General features: G+C 56.3%; 11 protein-coding genes across 11 annotated transcripts; 6 read left to right on the top strand and 5 right to left on the bottom strand.

Moving 5' to 3' along the window:
• Positions 1–104: 104 nt before the first annotated feature.
• On the top strand, positions 105–1,249 carry BDY17DRAFT_296271 (cell-cycle control medial ring component). The gene is made up of 2 exons (XM_033733431.1): positions 105–403; positions 459–1,249. Exons 1-2 carry the CDS (start codon positions 293–295, stop codon positions 1,089–1,091), a joined length of 744 nt encoding a protein of 247 aa, XP_033591330.1. The 5' UTR covers positions 105–292; the 3' UTR covers positions 1,092–1,249.
• Position 1,250: 1 nt separating this feature from the next.
• On the bottom strand, positions 1,251–2,522 carry BDY17DRAFT_279479 (Der1-like family-domain-containing protein). Its single transcript, XM_033732029.1, has 3 exons — positions 2,015–2,522; positions 1,569–1,947; positions 1,251–1,506 (listed from the first exon to the last, which is right to left on the bottom strand). Exons 1-3 carry the CDS (start codon positions 2,207–2,209, stop codon positions 1,325–1,327), a joined length of 756 nt encoding a protein of 251 aa, XP_033591329.1. The 5' UTR covers positions 2,210–2,522; the 3' UTR covers positions 1,251–1,324.
• Positions 2,523–2,875: 353 nt separating this feature from the next.
• On the top strand, positions 2,876–3,387 carry BDY17DRAFT_248282 (putative histone 3; the record flags this gene model as incomplete). The annotated part of the gene is made up of 2 exons (XM_033730898.1): positions 2,876–3,103; positions 3,169–3,387. 2 exons carry the CDS (start codon positions 2,876–2,878, stop codon positions 3,385–3,387), a joined length of 447 nt encoding a protein of 148 aa, XP_033591328.1.
• A 531-nt stretch (positions 3,388–3,918) lies between these two features.
• On the top strand, positions 3,919–5,860 carry BDY17DRAFT_323590 (MBOAT, membrane-bound O-acyltransferase family-domain-containing protein; the record flags this gene model as incomplete). The annotated part of the gene is made up of 5 exons (XM_033737044.1): positions 3,919–3,940; positions 3,995–4,039; positions 4,099–4,198; positions 4,249–5,267; positions 5,325–5,860. The coding sequence occupies 5 exons, from the start codon at positions 3,919–3,921 to the stop codon at positions 5,858–5,860; spliced, it is 1,722 nt and encodes a 573-aa protein (XP_033591327.1).
• A 215-nt stretch (positions 5,861–6,075) lies between these two features.
• On the bottom strand, positions 6,076–7,818 carry BDY17DRAFT_316466 (uncharacterized protein; the record flags this gene model as incomplete). Its single annotated transcript, XM_033736014.1, has 8 exons — positions 6,076–6,184; positions 6,247–6,339; positions 6,396–6,463; positions 6,965–7,089; positions 7,144–7,202; positions 7,371–7,625; positions 7,689–7,741; positions 7,795–7,818. The coding sequence occupies 8 exons, from the start codon at positions 7,816–7,818 to the stop codon at positions 6,076–6,078; spliced, it is 786 nt and encodes a 261-aa protein (XP_033591326.1).
• A 271-nt stretch (positions 7,819–8,089) lies between these two features.
• Positions 8,090–9,459, top strand: BDY17DRAFT_134943 (glycoprotease family-domain-containing protein). Its single transcript, XM_033729452.1, has 2 exons — positions 8,090–8,247; positions 8,319–9,459. Exons 1-2 carry the CDS (start codon positions 8,212–8,214, stop codon positions 9,417–9,419), a joined length of 1,137 nt encoding a protein of 378 aa, XP_033591325.1. The 5' UTR covers positions 8,090–8,211; the 3' UTR covers positions 9,420–9,459.
• Positions 9,460–10,462, bottom strand: BDY17DRAFT_134944 (putative short-chain dehydrogenase). Its single transcript, XM_033729453.1, has one exon. It carries the CDS (start codon positions 10,352–10,354, stop codon positions 9,500–9,502), a length of 855 nt encoding a protein of 284 aa, XP_033591324.1. The 5' UTR covers positions 10,355–10,462; the 3' UTR covers positions 9,460–9,499.
• Positions 10,463–10,569: 107 nt separating this feature from the next.
• Positions 10,570–11,618, bottom strand: BDY17DRAFT_323586 (S-adenosyl-L-methionine-dependent methyltransferase; the record flags this gene model as incomplete). The annotated part of the gene is made up of 2 exons (XM_033737043.1): positions 10,570–11,428; positions 11,479–11,618. The coding sequence occupies 2 exons, from the start codon at positions 11,616–11,618 to the stop codon at positions 10,570–10,572; spliced, it is 999 nt and encodes a 332-aa protein (XP_033591323.1).
• Positions 11,619–12,225: 607 nt separating this feature from the next.
• Positions 12,226–13,926, top strand: BDY17DRAFT_134924 (O-methyltransferase-domain-containing protein). Its single transcript, XM_033729450.1, has one exon. The coding sequence runs from the start codon at positions 12,431–12,433 to the stop codon at positions 13,892–13,894; it is 1,464 nt and encodes a 487-aa protein (XP_033591322.1). The 5' UTR covers positions 12,226–12,430; the 3' UTR covers positions 13,895–13,926.
• On the bottom strand, positions 13,927–16,112 carry BDY17DRAFT_134925 (CoA-transferase family III domain-containing protein). Its single transcript, XM_033729451.1, has one exon. The coding sequence runs from the start codon at positions 15,711–15,713 to the stop codon at positions 13,959–13,961; it is 1,755 nt and encodes a 584-aa protein (XP_033591321.1). The 5' UTR covers positions 15,714–16,112; the 3' UTR covers positions 13,927–13,958.
• A 399-nt stretch (positions 16,113–16,511) lies between these two features.
• On the top strand, positions 16,512–18,118 carry BDY17DRAFT_323583 (major facilitator superfamily domain-containing protein; the record flags this gene model as incomplete). The annotated part of the gene is made up of 3 exons (XM_033737042.1): positions 16,512–17,501; positions 17,558–17,830; positions 17,888–18,118. 3 exons carry the CDS (start codon positions 16,512–16,514, stop codon positions 18,116–18,118), a joined length of 1,494 nt encoding a protein of 497 aa, XP_033591320.1.
• Between the last annotated feature and the right edge of the window lie 268 nt (positions 18,119–18,386).

Here is an 18,386-nt window from a genome sequence, read left to right as displayed (position 1 = left end):
GAATGTTTCCCTGCGCGTGAAGAATGTATACCGGCCCGAAATATACGCCGAAATGACGACGACATCACGGCACTCGAAGCTCTCCGTCCATCATCAGTACACACATCCATCTCCTCCTTCAACAACCTATTCCTCTTATACCCAGCCACATTCCACTCCGCATCCACTCCATCCCTCCACCGACGCGTCTAAAGGCGACTATCCCCACACGCCCACCCTCACGCTGGCGTACTACACCGAGCCCGAATCCCTCTACCACGAATCCCTCTACACCGGCTTCGAAAAGGTCATCATGAGCGAAGTGACGTTCGCCAAAAGCTACCTCGCCACGCTCGACAAGCGGCCCATCAAATTGCCCGCAGACCATGCCGCCGATCCGCGGAAATATCCCAATCAGAGTCCCGTTCGTCTCCCCTGCTGTCTCCATCTCCGCCTTGAACCTAACTGACGATGAACAGTTCACTCTCCCCCGCCAGACACACCCCTACCCTAAACCCTCAGGCCCGACACCCAGCCAACTAGCGCAGACTCGCACCATCACCGCCACGCTCAAACCGATGCGCTCCACCAGCTCGAGCGAAAGCATTAAACTCCCCAACATCGCGCTCGACGCCACGATCCACGATCTGAAGCGGGAATACGCACAGCAGAGCGGACTACCGATTGAGAAGATCAAATTGCTGCTAAACAAGAAGCCGGCGGCGGATTTGAAGACGCTGAAGGAGCTGGGCGTTGAGGGTGATGTGGACTTTGGGGTGATGGTGATGGGTGGTGCAGGGGGAGCAGCTGGTGTTGCGGGCTCTGCGAGATCGCCGTCTCCCGCTGTAGAAGAGAAGACGTCTTCGGTCCCTCAGCCAGCAGCGGCGACGGGAGAGGACAAGATGGATGTCGACTCCGGCCCGGGTAGCGAAAAGGCGCAGGCTGAGGCGGAGCACAACGGCACGGATCCGGCGGAGGAGACGGCGCGGAGCATTCTGCAGACGGAGGAGTTTTGGGCGGACTTGAAGGGCTTCCTTGCGCAGCGGCTGCGGGATCAGGGGCAGAGTGAGAAGTTGTCGGCGCTATTCAGAGAAGCGTGGGGAAAGCGATAGTTGTAGCTACTGCTGGTACTTTGACGCGACGACACGAGTGTGCCGATGGACGAGCATCTCCGGTCATTTATCTTTGAAGCTCTCACCTCGGGGGGCGGTGGAAGGACGGGCATCTAGTAGCCTTCATCGGAAAGAATCAAGGAAACGGTTTCAATGCATCACAGAATGTTAGGTCCAGTTGGGACCCTATGAACGTCGTCTAAGTCGTACAAATGTCATATCGCAAACCCACGTCATCGCACGTCCGCGACCGCAGGCTGCGCAAAATCGCGATTCACCACCGCGGCGTGGACGTCGGTTTCTGGGGCTGGGGCTAAGGCCGCTCGGTCGAAGAGTCGAATCCACCACTGCGGCGGATCCATCGGTCTTGCGCCGTTGTGGGTCGAGGGGTAGATGTCGTTGAAAAAGTACCATACTGTGGGTGGTATGTCAGTCTTCTGAACCTGCGTAGGTGTGGCACGATGGAGGAGGACTTACCATGCCCAACAATAATCCCGCAAATCTCATCCTTGGGCCAATGCGCGTGCAGAATGACATTGAATGCAATCAGCACCCACGGCAGCCAGGGTGCGCGGAACGTGAGCAGACCCAGGAAGCTCAGCCTCACGTCCGGATTCCTTCGACTCCAAATGTACACGAGGGTGGAGCTGAGGGTGGTGCCGAGGAATGGCTGGTTGGACAGAGGCGCGATGACGAGCAGGGTGATGGAGGCGTAGGCGAGGAGCCAGATGAAGTGGGCGATGGAGGCGGCGGATTCCTCGAGCATGCGGGCGTAGCGCTGGATGAAGAAGATGTGGAAGAGGAGGTTGAGGGAGAGGGGGCCGAAGTAGATGAAGGAGGAGATGAGGCGCCAGTACTATTTCGAAGCGAGGTTAGTGGTGGTGGTGGTAGTGAAGGAGGGAGTCGCAGTGTTTGCGCCTTACCTGTTGTCGGTGAAAGACTGCACGAAAGGTGTAGAAGAGCTGGAAGGGGGTGAGGACGTGGCATTGCACGAGCACGCCCGTCACCACCGTCGCCGTTGTCCACCATCTTGTGCACGGCGGCATTTCGTGCCACCACTGTTCGATTGGCAGACCGGCCAGCGCGCCGTCTCCTCCAACCCCCATGATCTCCGCCATGGTTTGCGATCGGTGTTACGAGATATGCGTAGGTAGGGACGCGAGGAGGCGGAGGCGGTTTCGAAGGGAGTAGCTAGGCTGCGCAGGTGGAGGCGAGGGCGAACATTTATGGCGAGGGAGATACTGCAGGTGATGATGTTGTCAGGTGGTTTGTGAGGTCCAAGACGGCCACTGTAACTGCGTATTGGAGTGGTGTGAAGTGTTGACACCTGTCACGCTGCATTCATCGGTCAATCAGTCAGCACGTCACCGCCGCGGTCGATAAAGGAATAGCGGGATCGGCCGGCCAGCCTTAACCGGAAAGAGCGGTTTCCCCAAGCTTACATAAGGCGCTGCGCTGGGGATGATGGTTCGTGCTTGGCATCAAAACATTGCAGGAGAGTGATCACCTGGGATTGTGTTCTTCATTACAGAACATCAAGCACTTCAAACTGGTGACTCGGCGCTCGAACTCGACTACTAGCCATCGAAATCTCGGCAACCATAACTCACCGTCTACCGGCGCACACGCAAATGCTTTCCTCTTGATCGCCCTCCGACGCGTCGCAGAACAAGATCCGACATCAACATCGCTGGTTTCCCCCAAAGAGACTCGCTCTGAGGCACTTTTGACTCTGTCATTCGCACTGCAAGATTTCGCGTTGGGGCGTAGACTGGACAGCAGAAATGGCGCGAACGCAGACCACAGCGAAGGGCCGCGCAAGCATGGGAGGGAAGAGCACACCGGGGCGGATAGGCGGAAAGGCACCACGAAGAAGTGGAGGAGCAATGCCAATCGCAAGTCCTGGGCGGAGGAAACCACGATACAAACCGGGAACGGTGGCGTTACGGGAGATCCGACGATACCAGAAGTCGACCGAGTTGCTCATGGCCAAACTGCCTTTCTCGCGTCTGGTGAGTGCTGACAGCGAAATAAGATGCAAGACCAGTACTATACTGACTGATGACTACGTGCACAGGTGCGAGAAGTCAGCATGAACGTCGCGCCCTACAATACCGCAATCACGCGATGGCAGTCGCAAGCGATCCAGGCACTGCAAGAGGCCGCCGAAGCCTTTCTCGTGCACCTGTTTGAGGACACGAATCTGTGTGCCATCCATGCGAAGCGCGTGACGATTATGCAAAAGGACATACAGCTTGCGAGACGGATACGAGGGGCTTGGGGTGGATTGGGATGAGATTCGTGGTGTTGCTGGTATGATGGGATGCTTGAGATTGAAGATCGAAAGGGCAGCGCTTTGGGATTGTTATGTAGCGAAGGCGTCTGGTGTTTGGGGGCATACTGCTGTGATTTTCTCGGGTTGTCGTGAGGAATGGCTGCAGTCGTGGGCGGATATGAGACGAACTGCGTCTCAGCAATCTGATGAGCTCCGTCAAAGGGTGCACGCTACTTGTTTCCATCGACATTGTGATTACTGGGAAATTAACTACTTCCTGTCTCGCGTGGATTTTCTGTCGAAGAAGTAAATGCTGCAGCCAAGACGCGTAGGTCGCGTTGAAGCACCCAACTGGCCCGATCGAGGGAATGACGTTTTGGTGCAGCGTCCCGAGTTTCGAGGATGCTCCACGTGCAGGCGGCATATGGAGACCTCACCTCACCTCTTCTGCTTTGCCTTGCCCTCTCATCTATGCATTACAATCTCTCGTCCACATCATGACCTTGCACTTCGACCTCGTTGCACCGTGACACTCCCTTCTACACTCGAACCATGTTGCCCTACATCGATCTCCGTACGCATCTGCTTGCCATACTAGCACGCGCTTCTCATGTTGACATCTGAACAGCTTTCGTATACGTCTCCACCCTCCTGGGCTCTTCTTTAGATGAGAGTATGTTTGGACGCAGCCTGTTCGGATCCAGTGTGGCCCAAGCTAACCCCGGCACACAGTCAAAATCATCGCCTCCTTCTTACTCTCATACCCTCTGGCCGCCATTCTGAAGAGGCTACCCGACGACAAACCCTGGCTCAAGAATGTCTTCAACATCTCGTGAGGCCCAATTGTCAATCCCCTCATCACCTTTCGCTAACGTCCAACAGCATCGGCTTGTTCTTCGTAGTCGGCCTGTTTGACCTGTGGTGGGGTCTGGCGACCATCATCCTCGACGCCATCATCACCTACCTGATCGCCGGCTATGTCCAAGGACCGTACATGCCATGGATCGGCTTCGTCTGGCTTATGGGCCACATGTCCGTCAGCCACATCTACCGCCACATGCTCAACGACCCCGCCGTCATCGACATCACCGGCGCGCAAATGGTGCTCGTCATGAAGCTGTCCGCCTTCTGCTGGAACGTCTGGGACGGGAGACAGAAGCAGTCCGAGCTGAACGATACGCAGAAGGATCGCATGCTTGTGAAGCTTCCAAACCCCCTTGACTTTGCCGGGTTTGTCTTTTTCTTCCCCGCTCTGCATGCCGGGCCTGCTTTCGACTACATCGACTACCACCGCTGGCTGAATACTACCATGTTTGACCTTCCCCCCGGCACAGATCCCATGAAAGCCCCTCCGACCCGCAAAAAGCGAAGGATCCCCAGAAGCGGCACGCCAGCCATGCTGAAGTTGGGCGCAGGGCTCATCTGGCTCGTCCTGTTCCTGCAGTTGTCGCCGTTCTACAATCCCAGCGTCATCCTAGGAGATCAGTTCACCAAGCACAACATCCTGTGGAGGATCTTCCACCTCCACATGCTCAACTTCGTCACCCGAATGAAGTACTACGGCGTCTGGATGATGGCCGAAGGCGCCTGCATCCTCTCGGGCATCGGGTACAAAGGCCTGGATCCCAAAACCGGCAAACCAGACTGGAGCCGCCTGACCAACATTCGGCCTTCGGGCGTGGAGTTTGCGCAGAACAGCCATGCATATCTGGGCAACTGGAACATGAACACCAACCACTGGCTGCGAAACTACATCTACCTGCGTGTCACGCCAAAGGGCAAGAAGCCCGGTTTCCGCGCCAGCATGGCCACCTTCGTCACCAGTGCGTTCTGGCACGGCTTCGAACCAGGCTACTACATGGCCTTTGTCCTCGCCAGCTTCATCCAAAACGTAGCAAAGAGTAAGCACCTCCTCATCTCCACACCTCAAGGATCTCCCGCTAACACGAAAATTCAAGACTCCCGCCGCCTCCTCCGCCCCTTCTTCATGACGCCCGACGGCAAACGCCCCACGCCATACAAACGCTACTACGACATCTTCACCTGGCTCGTGACCCAACTAGCCTTCACCTTCACCACCACACCCTTCATCCTGCTCTCGCTCCACGACAGTCTACTCGCCTGGTCGCGCGTCTACTTCTACGCCATCATCGGCGTCGGCATCAGCAGCCTCTTCCTCCTCACACCAGGAAAGGCATTCCTGCAGAAGAAAGTCAAGGCCCGCACGACGGTGCCTGCTCAGCCTTCGCCGGGTAAGCCGGAGGTTCACCGTGCGGACAGCCAGGAGGCGTTGCAGGGTGCGACGCTGGGGGTGCCGCATGAGCCGGGGCAGGAGTTTGATGAGATGGTCGATGAGATTACGGAGGAGGTGAAGAAGCGGAAGGGAAGTGCTGTGGGGCCTGATGGGGCGGCGTTGAGGAAGCTGGTGGCGGATACGCTGGATCGGAATTTGGAGGGGTTAAGAGGGGCGGGTAGTAAGGCGAAGGAGTTGTGATGGGGTTGGGTGGGAGGAGCATGGACAACAAGCACGGAGGGATAGAGGACGGGATTTTGGGCCAAGACATCTGCGGTTGCATGCCTGGTGATGCGTACTTGCTGCTTGAACAGGTGTAGTTCTTAACAACTGCCAGACCGACTCTGAACCATTCGCTCAATCCGCAGAATTGATTAGAACGAGAGAGAAAACACAATCACCCCACTGTGCTGCTTCTACACCGTTCCAGCAATACTCAGCTCCCGTATCTGGCCCAGCACGTCCTCCACCCTTGCATCGAGGTCGCCATTCGCGTACTGGTCTCGTGTGCCGGCGTCAAGGTATCTAGGAGCGACATCAGTAATTACTCAAACAAGTCTGAGAGCTGGACAGGAGGAGGAACGTACTGCTGCACTTGCGCCATACGGCTGTACGCCTCTGCGCAAAACCGGAGCTGGATCTTCACTAGAGCTTCGAAGGAGGGGTCAAGGTAGGGGACTCTGTTGCGCGGTGTTAGTAGTCAACATTCCACGATGCTTTGAGGAAGGAGACATGCCTCAGGTCAATGAGTTGCGGCAACTCTGTCGTCAACTGGTCGTTCAACTGCTCATACACCGCTTTCGCCTGTGCAAAGTCGTCAGCCTGTTTCTGAATGAATTCTTCCCGCAGGGGTGCCATGATGTCTTCGAGTTCCGAGGGTTGGAAGAATGGGGTGGGCCTTGAAGCGAGCCGGGAGCTGGGTTTGTGGGTGGGACTGGTGTCGAGGGCTGTGAGAGGAGGGCCGGTCTCTGCGGTAGTATGGAAGGGATCTGGACCATCGGTGGCCATGACTGATGCGCTTCGAAGAGATGCAGTGCCATCTGTGAGATCTTTCGATGCACGACGAAAGGATCTCAGACTCATGCTGCGACCGACGAGAGACGAGGTGCGAATTAGACTCATCCTGTCCGGGCGGGTAGCGCTCTTCAACCTTGAGATGTCCGGTCTCTGTAGGGCCTTGGGTGGGCTGGGCATCGACAAGTCCAGGTCCGCAACGGGAAACTCCAGCAGCTCCGTATCGGCAGTGGCGGCATGGTGAGGGCCGGGGGAAGGGGGTGCAGTAGCAAGAAAACGATGAATGCTAACCATTTCCAATTCTTTCTCCGTCCGCGGCAACTTGCCGGGATCCTTGTCCGGCTTCTCCGTCAGCGACCTTACTTTACTCCGGAGAGCGTCGTAGTCGAGCATTTTGTGATTGCGCTTCTTAATGCCTGGGGTGAGACAGTCAGATAGAAGTCACTCAAGCGGGCCGCAGCACGACTTACACTCGTTGATGTCGGGAAAGTAGGCGCAAAAGCGGTTGATGGGTTCCAGAACCGTTGTCCTGTACACATGATCCATGAGCTTGCGTGTCTCTTCATAGCCAGCATCACCAAGGCCACGAGTATAGTTTCTCGCATTGCCGGCTTGAAAGTTCCACTCCTCTTCCACCTCTCTGGCAATCTCCAACGCCTCTTCCTCGTCATCAGGGAGTAGGGATCTCGGTACACACCTGTACGGCCCATCCAACGCTTTGACCGTCTCTGCATCCAGGTCTTCCACCGCCTGTTTGTAACTTCTGCTCACGCCGTCGCGAGCGCCGGAATCACCGTAGAAGGCGTCGATGGTTTCGGCAATGCGCATCTGCGACGCGGTCATGGCTCGGAGACTGTCGAGGTATCCCTTGGCTTCTTTTTGCAGGCGGTTGGCGGAGGATTCGAGGTTTCGGAAGCGGCGCTCTTCCACTTCGTATTCGCGATCGGTCGTCCTGGGGGCGAAGAAGTAGGTCAGTAGCAGATAGGGGCTGACGGAGATGGCATGGCTCGCTCACTTCTCCACCCGCCCCGCCTTCATCATCACCTGCGTCGTCGCACGCCCAACATTCTGGGATTGTGTTAGCGGAGAGTCGTGGTGGTGAGTGCGCCAGGCAGCGATACCTTCTTGAACCCGCTCCAAGACATGTTTGGCCAACTTCCACCGCCTGCTCAGATCGGGTTCAAGGAGGGAGAGGGGTCAGTTAGGTAGGAGGTGCGATTGATGTGAGCGGAATGGAGGTATTGGATGGAGGTCGAGGCGGATGCAGCACTTGAAAGTCGCGCGCACTGCCGGGGAGCGCTGACGCAAGTGCGCCTGCGCCTGCGCCATCCAGCGCCGTCAAGCCACGCGCCGAAACTTTGGTCGCTTAGGTAATCCATCACTCATCCACCTGCAGTCCTCAGCGCTGTCTGCACTCCCCAATTCACTCCAGCCTGCATCCAATGTTCCTGTAGGACCTACCCCGGTTCCTGCACCCTTTTCCACACATACGCATCTGGGCATGCTCTCACTGAAAGTCACATTGCGACCGTGACAAGATGCCTATCGCACTCGGCCTGGAGGGCAGTGCCAATGTAAGCATCTCCTCCCCATTCTATCACGCCTCGACAACTTTTACACTTGCTGATCCCGCTCTGGTGAACAGAAACTCGGCGTGGGCATCATCTTCCATCCTCCTTCTACCCCACCCTCGCCTCACGATAGCGCACACTCCGACGATGAGGTTCCGAAATCGCAGTCTAAACCCTCCGCCTCCTCCCAAGTCCAGATCTTATGCAATCTAAGACATACCTTCGTCTCGCCTCCCGGCACCGGCTTCCTCCCAAAAGATACAGCAGCCCACCACCGGCGATGGGTCGTCCGGTTAGTGAAGCAAGCCATCAAACAGTCCAAGATTCAAATCGAGGACATCGACTGTATATGCTTCACCCAAGGTCCCGGAATGGGCGCTCCTCTGTCCGCAGTAGCAATCGCCGCGAGAATGCTCAGTCAGTTATGGGACAAACCACTGGTCGGCGTGAATCATTGCGTTGGTCACATTGAAATGGGCCGCACGATCACCGGGGCAGACAATCCGGTCGTCCTGTACGTCAGCGGCGGCAACACTCAAGTCATCGCCTACTCTGCCCAGCGGTACAGGATCTTCGGCGAAGCGTTGGACATTGCGGTGGGAAATTGTCTGGATCGGTTTGCAAGAGTAATAAATATCAGCAACGATCCTGCGCCGGGTTACAACATCGAACAGCTTGCGAAGAAAGGAGGGGATGTGCTACTGGATCTACCCTATGCCGTCAAGGGCATGGACGTCAGTTTCTCCGGCATCCTGGCTAGGGCTGAGGAGATGGCGAGGCGACTACACGCGGGGCGCAAAGGGGAGCAAGATTTGTGGAAGGAGGGTGACAAGGTGATTGGGGAGGAGGACTTGTGCTTCACTCTCCAGGAAACCCTCTATGCCATGCTGGTGGAGATTACAGAAAGGGCGATGGCGCATGTGGGCGCCCGACAGGTCTTGATCGTCGGTGGAGTTGGCTGCAATGAGCGCTTGCAGCAGATGATGGGCATGATGGCGGCCGATCGCGGAGGATCGGTGTTCGCCACGGACGAGCGCTTCTGCATCGACAATGGTATCATGATTGCGCATGCTGGACTTCTCCAGCACAGCATGGGCTTCCGGACGAAGCTTGAGGAGAGTTCATGCACGCAAAGATTTCGAACCGACGAGGTCTTGATCAATTGGAGGGATTGAAAGACACCGAGGACAGCAATCACGAATGATACGAATGGTTCCTAAAGACTCCTGGCCATCGCCCCTGAACCGCCACCACCTCACTTTCGCCGCTCTCGGATTATCTGCTCGGCCTTGTCAAACCCGACCATCTTTCGAACGTTGGCGTCCAATGAGCTCGAGGGGAAAAAGGTGCTCAGCCACGCCCCAAAGGCAGATTCGCCTCTCCAGATCGTTCTTGGCGGCGGATGCTTCTTCGAAAGATCTCTCACAATCTCTCGCGCCCACTGCTCTGGAGAGATTCCAACATCCGCAAACCACTCCTGTCTAAGCGACGTCTCTACGGTCTCCCTCGCAGGAGCATAGATCGAGCCGGCGGGCAAAACGGGCTTCTTCGCACTGTGCCCGAAGATGTTCGTTTTGATGCCGCCACTCCTCAGTTCCACGACTGCAATGTCGAAGGGCTGCAGTTCAAGGCGGAGCGTGTCGGAGAACGATGACAGGCAGGCTTTCGAGGCGTTGTAGACCGCTTGATACGGAATAGCCATGGTCACGGCAACCGATGTGTGATTGACAATCATCGCTTTCGGAGATTTCAACAGTAAAGGCAGAAAGGCCTGGATGACAGCGAGATGACCCCATACATTGGCGTCGAAGAGTGCCTTCGCCTCCTGGATGGAGAGGTCGACGATGGGCATCGTGAGCGAGGCGCCCGCATTGTTGACGAGGATGTCGAGTTGTGGGACCTCCTGCACGCACGCCTGGATGGAGTCGTCGGATGTGATGTCCAGGGGAAGCGTGCGGATTCCGAGGGGCTGGAGAGAGGCCATTTTCGCGGTGGAGCGCGCTGTTGCGTAGACCTCGAAGCCTTTGGCGTGGAATTCCCGGGCTAGAGCGTGCCCGGCGCTGCCTTCTGTGCAGCCCGTGACGAGGACTGTGCGCTTACGACTGGCCATTGCGGATGGTATGAGGCTATAAGTCTCGAGCGGTGCCTCGCTCAATCTTGCCGTGTCCTGGAACGCACGGACACTCTCGACAACTTGACGGGTTTTCCTGGCGGGTCTAGACTTCACTTCATTCACTCTGGCTTCAACAATGGCATTCAAAGTCGAAGACTCGGCACTCTCTTTCTCGATGTAAAAGCTCCCTGATGACTACGAATAGGCTATGCTTACGCGACTCCTGGCGGCTTCTGACCAATCGTCACATAAAACCAAATATGCTTCCCCTTCTCCGGCGCCAAACATTTCCTCATCTCGTCTTGCATGCGCACAATGGCGTTGTGCTCCACCATGCCAGCACCGTGCCCGCTCGTGACTGATCGCTCAATCATCGTATTGATCATTTCTGGCTGCCATCGAACCTGCCACTCCCCAAATTCCCGGACTCCAGGCTCCTGAGTGGAGAGCGGATCATACGACCATTTGTACTTGAACACCTGAATGTCGCGGAAGCCCGCCTGCTCCATCCATTGCGCGACCTTGCGCCCGCATTGGAAGTCCATGCCTTTCTCCCCTTCGCAAATGGAGTGCAGGGTCTGTAACCAGGACCACTCGTCAGAGATGACTTCTTCGGCTTCGTTGAAATATGTCCAGTCGCAGTCGTGGACCTCCGCCCAGCCTCCGGGTTTCAGAAGATCGAACTGTGTGCGGATGTAGGCTGGCCAATCGGTGACGCCAAAGATGAGAAGGCGGCTGAAGACGTAGTCGAAGACTTCGTGGTCTCGTTCGAAACCCGACTCTCTGTCGTTTGGTATCCATTGCGAGGGAGGCTGGGTGCCGACGTTGCCCTGAAAGAAACGCACGTTCGGTTTAGGAGCCCGCATGTTGGGCACGGGAGAGAGATCGACACCGAAGCATTGCGCTTGCGGGAGCGTGGTGGCCATGGTATCAGTCACTATGCCAGTGCCGCAACCGATGTCGAGACATTGTAGGTGTGGGCCGTCTTTGACGGGGGCATGGAAGATTCGATGGTTCATCAGGCCGGAGAGTAGTACCGCTTGTTGCTCGAGACGGATGTGCTCGGGCGAGCTGGAAATCATGTCAGCAGTGGGCAGCAGCCTGTGAAGAGGATGACTGACTTGTTGGGCAGCACGTATTGTGCGTCTTTGTCGGCGTGGTAGGTCCATGACAGGCCATTCTTTGCGGCCGAGATGACATCTTCTTTCTGGTCAAACACATGAGCATACGCCGGCTCGTTCAATACGCTCGTGGCTGCCATTTCGAGTTGAATCGTTGCTTAAAAACGGGTACTAGAAGATGGACGGCTCCTCTTATCATGTTTCTACTTAACTACCGGGCACCTCGCCATTGCATCTTCCCCACTCGACCGGTTCAAGCGACGGAAGACACGGCGCAGAGCGACGACTCCGCCACATGAAACGACTACCACACCGACACCCAATCTCCATACGAGCTGCACTAGGTCCCAGATCTACCATGCATTGCAGATCATCCGTGTTTCCGTCCGGGGTGGTTGTGCAAACTACATCCGGCATAGCTCCATCGCGTATGCACGAAACGGGTTGCCACATCATACCACACCTTGCAGCGCTGCATGTCGGCCTTTCTTTTTCGCGCACACAGCTGCTGTGCAAACATTTTCAGCTACGGAGTGTCCGTCGTGGCGTGCCGTGCAATGAAATCTTTGGCTTCCGTCTGCGCCACGATACTGGCGAGTGCATCTGCACGGCGCGTGCGTTTTTGTATTCACGAGTTGTGTACCTTCCTGATTGGGTGTGTCGCTTTCACGAGCTTGCATCTTACCTCACCGCCGCATATCTTGGCTGCTCGCGGCACTCTGCAACGATTGGCACTGCCTCGATTGTCTGCAGCAAAATTTTTGTGCATCGGAATGATTGGGAAGTGGTCGAAGTGCTCCACACCACACCGCAACGAATGAGACCTTCAATGCCTGCCTCTCCTGTCGCGCATGCGCATCACGAAAGATAAGTAGAGCTCCCCGCTGCTTTCATACCTCACATTCCCCTCTGCGATCTTCCATTCCTGTCCACCATTTCAATCTCAATCATCATGGACTTCAGGAATCCCTTTGCCAGCAATGGCATCAAACCCTCCACCACACCGATCATTGTGTCCCTCGCCGAAGACATTCTGCACTGGGCCCACATCATAGCAGATCACTTCTCCGACAACAACCTACCCCAGCCGTCTTTCGCCCTCGACGGCCCAGATGACTACCCCACCAACCTTCCCATCAACGTCCAAGACGCCCGAATCCAGCTCCGAGCAGCCACATCCTTCCTCGCAGCCCTCGCCGCCGGACCGAAAGCAAACATCATGTGGACCGTGTGGAACTACCACGACATCTCCACCCTCATGTACATCAACCACTTCCGCATCGCCGACGCCGTCCCTCTAACCGGCAGCATCTCCTTCGCCGATGTCGCCGCAGCGACGAAAACGCCGGAGTCCCAACTCAAGCGTATCCTGCGCTACGCAGCCCTCAACCACATCTTCGCTGAGCCGGAGCCAGGTCGCGTTGCGCACACCCCGGCCTCCCGCCAGCTCGTCACCTCTCAGCATGTTCAGAGCTGGATTGGAGTGCGGACGGAAGAGACGGGCCCCGCGTCTTTCAGCCTTGTAGCGGCGACAGAAAAGTGGGGCGGCGATGCGATGGAGCGAGAGCAGACGCCATACAGCCTTGCGCACTGCGATGGGAAGCTCTCTCGGTTCGACTACCTTGCTCTACCCGGGAACCAGCATCGGGAAGCTCGATTTGCGAACCTGATGAGAGCGTTGCAGGCGACTGAGGGCTATAAACTGGATTACACGGTGCAGGGATACAACTGGCAGGATCTCGGAGACGGAGCCACGGTGGTCGACGTTGGAGGCAGTATGGGAGCAACAGCGCAAGCCATAGCGCAGGCGACAAACTTGAACTTCATCGTGCAGGATCTGCCAGGGGTGGTGGCAAAGGGACGCGAGGCGCTACCAGCGGAGTTCGCATCACGCATCGAATTCATGCCATACGACTTCTTCGAGTCAACGCAGCCCGTCCCGGACGCCGCGGCGTACGTTTTCCGCCAAATCTTCCATGACTGGACGGACAAGTACGCCGCGCGAGCTCTCCGGAACACGGCGAGCATCCTGCGAGCCGGCCAGAAGCTCATCATCGTCGACGTGGTCATGCCGCCTCCGGGATCCGTGAATGCGCACATTGAAACCCAGCTGCGGCGCTCGGATATGGAGATGATGGTGCAGTTTAATGCGCTCGAACGGGAAGCGGCGGACTGGGAGGCATTGATTAAGATGGCGGATGAGCGGTTGGAGGTGACGAGTATTAGCAAGCCGCCTGGCAGCCACAATAGTATTGTTGAGGTCGTGGTTGGTGCTGGAGGTTTGGCAAAGACTGTTGAGAAGAAGCCGTCTTTGACCTATGGTCGGAGGGGCTCGCTGTTGTATGCGGATACGAGCGAGATGGGTCCGAGCCGGAGGGATTCTCTCACGTACGTCAACACGGTTGGGGCGGCGTAGGGCACTGGTCGGTTGAATAAGTTGCCAGCAACATCATTCTCCACAATGGCAGCTATTCCTCCCATCATGAAATTACAGACTCCACGCTCAAATCTTCCGGCCATCGAGCCGCATCCACTCCATTGCCTCGAGTGCCAATACGGAATCCCGGTTCGACGGTCCCTGCCGGCCACCGAGCCACAGATCTAACATGACGGAACTTCTTCTCCCCAAGTATGCCGGGCGCCATGCGACCCTCGAAGAAGTCCGGCCGCAATAAGCTTGTCCCACCGACACCTTCACGTAGATTCTTCACCGTGGCCAGCGCAGTCTCAAGATTGCGATTATGGCTACGCCAGACCCTCCGGCCATGCGCTTGCCAGACTCTTTCAAAAACGGGGCGCGGATACTCGCCGACCGACTCCACGAGCCAAGTGGTGTAGTAGTTGAGTGCGAGATCGACGGCATACGATCCGCCCTTCTCCGCCCGCCTTAGGAGCGCAATGAGGATAGCGCAAGACCCCACGATGCCGGTGCAGTAGTCCGAGTGCGGGAAGATTGGAATGACAGGTTCATCGTGGCCCATAGCTTCGCCGAAACTGCGAGCGACGCCGACGCAGGAGTCGCTGATTTCCTGCCAGCCGGGCCGGGCGGCCCAAGGCCCATGCCAGCCGTAGCAGTTCTCACGCACGGAGATGATCCCTCGCTCGCGGTGTTTGCACAGGTCGATGATGTCCTGCTGACCGAAGCCGTATTTGTCGAGGGCGCTGGGGCGATAGCCTTGCACGACCACGTCTGCCTCCAAAATGAGATCGCGCAATTTCTGACGGTCTTCTGAACTAGTCAGATCGATGCTGCAGTTCCATTTACCCCAGTTCAGGTCTGGATGTAAAACGCTCTGATCGGGGAGGCTTGGAGAAGTGCAGCGCATCACACTTGCGCCGAATTCAGCGAGACTGCGTGTCACCGCTGGGCCGGCGATTATCCTTGTCAAGTCGACGACCTTCAGTCCCGCCAGGGGTCTTGTAACGGAAGTGGAAGAGCTTGAAGGCCACCAACAGGGAACCTGGGACGAAGTTGGATGATCGTAGATTTCCCAGAGGCCAACATGTCGATTGGCCTTTGCGTGTGCGGAAGCTCGGAACTCGTCTACGGAGTAGCAAATTGTGCCGGCTTGTCGATAGTCGTTGTTGCATCGAACATCGAGATCCTCACTCGAGAAGGCACGGACGGCGTCGCGCCACCTTTGCAGTCCTTCTTCGAAAGACTCCGTGTCCATATCACGGGCCAGTCCAAGATAGTCCGCGATCGGATCAGCGTTCATTGAGCCATGAATATTGAAGTACTTTCCATCAGCGCATTTATAGATCCCAGTAGCGAAAGTGCGATGCAGCGTCGCTCGAGCCCGGTGCGGATCTCTAGGAGGAAACATCTGTGCCAGCCGCTCGCTTGCGACGGGGGCGTTTGTGGGCGCAATGTTCCAACCTCCTTCGCCAGGGTCGATGGTCCAGAGCCGGGCAGACATGATGAACAGTGTGGCGTGGTCCGTATCGATGGTGACGTCTTGCAGTGGGATGCCATACTTGCGAGTCAGCAGCACGTTTAGTATGCTGGCTTCCAGGCCTTTGAGACTTGCTACGGCTTCTGCAAAGCGCCAATTAACGGGGATCGAGGGGTCTGCAGAGCCTGTGAAGTGCACTCTCGCCGCGGCTGCCTCTGTGCCAACGGGCAGGTCTTTGCGTATCAGGGGATGGGCGAGGATGGAGTGGCGGAACACGTCTGAAGTCGCCTTGGAGACTGAGTAGGCTGCTTCACGTCCGTCAGTGGGTTGATCAGACATGGTTTAGTAGTTATGACAGATGTATGCAGCGGCTGAGACGCTGATGAGAGGAAAAGCAGTGAGAGCAGCAACCTCTGACTTGATGCAACATTGCTGCCACAGCATGTAGTCAGACATTCGTCTGACAAAGGTTGTAACGTGCTGAGTAAGACTATAAGAATATCACTCTATACTTCTCCAATGACTTGACCGCATCTCGCAGAAGTAGGAGCGTCTTTCGCATCCTGTCGCATGTCGAACGTGTGAGATTTCTTATTGGGGACGAAACTTGGGATGAAAGGTGGGATGAAGTTGGGCAGCACGTGACGTTGACATGCACGACGGTGCCGATCGATGTCGTCTTTCGAATTGCGTGCTTTCTCTCCATGCTTGCTACAACTCTCCACCCCTGGACACTCCAAGACCTTCCGAGGCTATGATGGATGTGCAGATGATTGATGAAATCAAAATCATTGAGTGAGTAGACGGCAAAGAAGAACGGAGAGACAAAAAGAGAGACATGTCATAGCAGGCCACTCTCACACACCACGTTCTTGTCGAATGTACCTACTCCAAGATGAATCGGCGGCCATTTGCAACACTCGAACCCTGATTGTCTCATCGCCATGCCTGCATGATCGGCGTCGATTTGCCATGTGCAATGCGGGTTCTGCTGCAACGTGCATCCGCTTCCAGCACGTTGGAGTCTTGGAAGCAGCATGCGAGTCCCGTCATACCCGACCATCATAAGCGCTGCCATTCCCTGCCTCAACCGTCTTCTCTTCCTCTTGCCCACTCTCTCCCTTCTCACTCTCAAAGATGGCTGATCTGAAGGTCTCGCAGCCCACGGACTCGGCTCCAGCAGCCAAGGACGTCAGCGTCCAGACATTCGAAAGGCAGTCCACCTCAGACATCGAGTCTGCGCAGGAGAAACGGCCGGAACTAAAAGCGGTGCAACGGAAAGTCGATCTCCGTATCCTACTATGGTACTCCTTCATCTACCTGATCATGCGAATCAACGTCTCCAACATCACCAACACGGCCATCATGAACGAAACCCAAGGCGACGACATCCGTCAGCAGCTGCATCTCTCTTCGCAGCAGTGGGCCTGGGTGCTCAGCATCTTCTACTATCCCTACGCGGCCTTTGAGCCCGCGTCGACGCTGCTGCTGAAGCGTTTCAAGCCGAACATCTGGATGAGTCGCATCATGGTCACTTGGGGCATCGTCTCGATGTGTCAAGGAGCAACGCAGAATTACTCCAGCATCCTTGCTTGCAGATTCCTGCTGGGCCTCGCGGAAGCCGGCTACTATCCTGGCGTGCTTTATCATCTGTCCTTCTGGTATCCTGCCGACAGCATGGCATTGAGGATTGCCTTCTTCTACGCGTGTGGCCAATTTTCGGGAACTGTTAGTGGATTGTTGGCATATGCCCTGTCTTTCATCAACGGCGCGGGCGGCTTGGCTGCGTGGCGATGGGTGTTCATCATCGAAGGCATCCCGCCAATTCTGCTCGGAGTCACAACTTTCTTCTGGCTCCCCAACTACCCCGATGAGAAGGCCAACTTTGTCAGCGCCGAGGAACGACAGGTGATTGTCGACTCGCTGCCAAAGACGCAACCCAGAGGCTCCGCGAAGACATGGAACCTCGACCAGGTCAAGGCGTTGTTGTGCGATCCGACGTCGTCGACCTTCACGTTAATTTGGGTGTTCCATGCCATAGGTGGCTGGGGGGTTGGGACTGTGCTGCCGACAGTCATCTACGAGCTCGGCCTGACTGGGACTGCTGATGCACAGCTGATGACAATGGTGAGCTGCTGAAAACTCTGCAGGTATTGGCATATTGCTGACCATCTATCAACCAGCCCGCGTACGCCTTCGGATGCGCGTCACTCGTCTTCATCGGCTGGCTCATCCACACTAAGAGGCTGGTCTCATGGGTAGCCGCAATCTTACTCGAAAGTATTGCGTGCGCGTGCTATGTCATCCTCATCACCGTGGACATCCCGTCGGTGAAATATGTGTTCGTCACGATTGCGTTGGCCTGCTCGATTTGCATCTACCCCATCATCTGGCCGGAGCGTATCCGAGCGGCACACGGAACGACAGCAGCCGGGCTTGCGATTGGACTCACAAATGTAAGACAACAAGTGGACTGACTACAAGCTGATTAAATCCGCTGACAAGTACCATAGGCCTCCGCCCAACTCTCTGGCATCGTCGGCCCACAGGTATATCAGCCCAAGTTTGGTCCGAGATATCGAGTGAGCTTCTCGATATCCATTGGGTTGCTTGCCGGCGCCATTGCCAGCATTTGCGCAACGTGGTACCTCGTGGCGAAGCGAGACCGAGAGCGGTCGAATACCATTCTGGATGAGGTTCCGAGTGTGCAAGAGGCGATTGTGACGGAAGAGAAGGTAGCGTAGACGTGCATCAATAGAGACGGGGGACGACCAAGGGGGGAAACGTAGAGTCGGATTGCCGCGACAGCCTACTGTGGATGTAGATAGATTGGCGGCATTTCGCTGAACACAAGTCTGAAGTTCCTCATGTACACAACTGGCGAATGGCATATCAGTGAGCGCATGTCAGAGTATATACTGCGAAGTCAAACACGTGAATGTCGAGATGAAAGTCAGGGTCCACGGAAGAATCTTATCGCCGGCTAGATCCGAACCCTCAACCGCAGCCATA

Source organism: Neohortaea acidophila, assembly GCF_010093505.1.
Source record: "Neohortaea acidophila strain CBS 113389 unplaced genomic scaffold BDY17scaffold_4, whole genome shotgun sequence".
Lineage (NCBI taxonomy): Eukaryota > Fungi > Ascomycota > Dothideomycetes > Mycosphaerellales > Teratosphaeriaceae > Neohortaea > Neohortaea acidophila.
This window is presented reverse-complemented; position numbering and strand designations above follow the sequence as displayed.

Bases quoted from the DNA above. Each gene is read 5' to 3' on its own strand.
- BDY17DRAFT_296271 (XM_033733431.1), top strand. From the start codon at position 293: ATGAGCGAAGTGACGTTCGCCAAAAGCTACCTCGCCACGCTCGACAAG. The intron at 404-458 runs GTTCGTCTCCCC...GACGATGAACAG, and splicing joins AATATCCCAATCAGAGTCCC to TTCACTCTCCCCCGCCAGAC.
- BDY17DRAFT_279479 (XM_033732029.1), bottom strand. From the start codon at position 2,209: ATGGCGGAGATCATGGGGGTTGGAGGAGACGGCGCGCTGGCCGGTCTG. The intron at 1,948-2,014 runs GTAAGGCGCAAA...GCTTCGAAATAG, and splicing joins CAGTCTTTCACCGACAACAG to TACTGGCGCCTCATCTCCTC. The intron at 1,507-1,568 runs GTAAGTCCTCCT...TACCACCCACAG, and splicing joins CGGGATTATTGTTGGGCATG to TATGGTACTTTTTCAACGAC.
- BDY17DRAFT_134943 (XM_033729452.1), top strand. From the start codon at position 8,212: ATGCCTATCGCACTCGGCCTGGAGGGCAGTGCCAAT. The intron at 8,248-8,318 runs GTAAGCATCTCC...TCTGGTGAACAG, and splicing joins GCCTGGAGGGCAGTGCCAAT to AAACTCGGCGTGGGCATCAT.
- BDY17DRAFT_134944 (XM_033729453.1), bottom strand. From the start codon at position 10,354: ATGGCCAGTCGTAAGCGCACAGTCCTCGTCACGGGCTGCACAGAAGGC.
- BDY17DRAFT_134924 (XM_033729450.1), top strand. From the start codon at position 12,431: ATGGACTTCAGGAATCCCTTTGCCAGCAATGGCATCAAACCCTCCACC.
- BDY17DRAFT_134925 (XM_033729451.1), bottom strand. From the start codon at position 15,713: ATGTCTGATCAACCCACTGACGGACGTGAAGCAGCCTACTCAGTCTCC.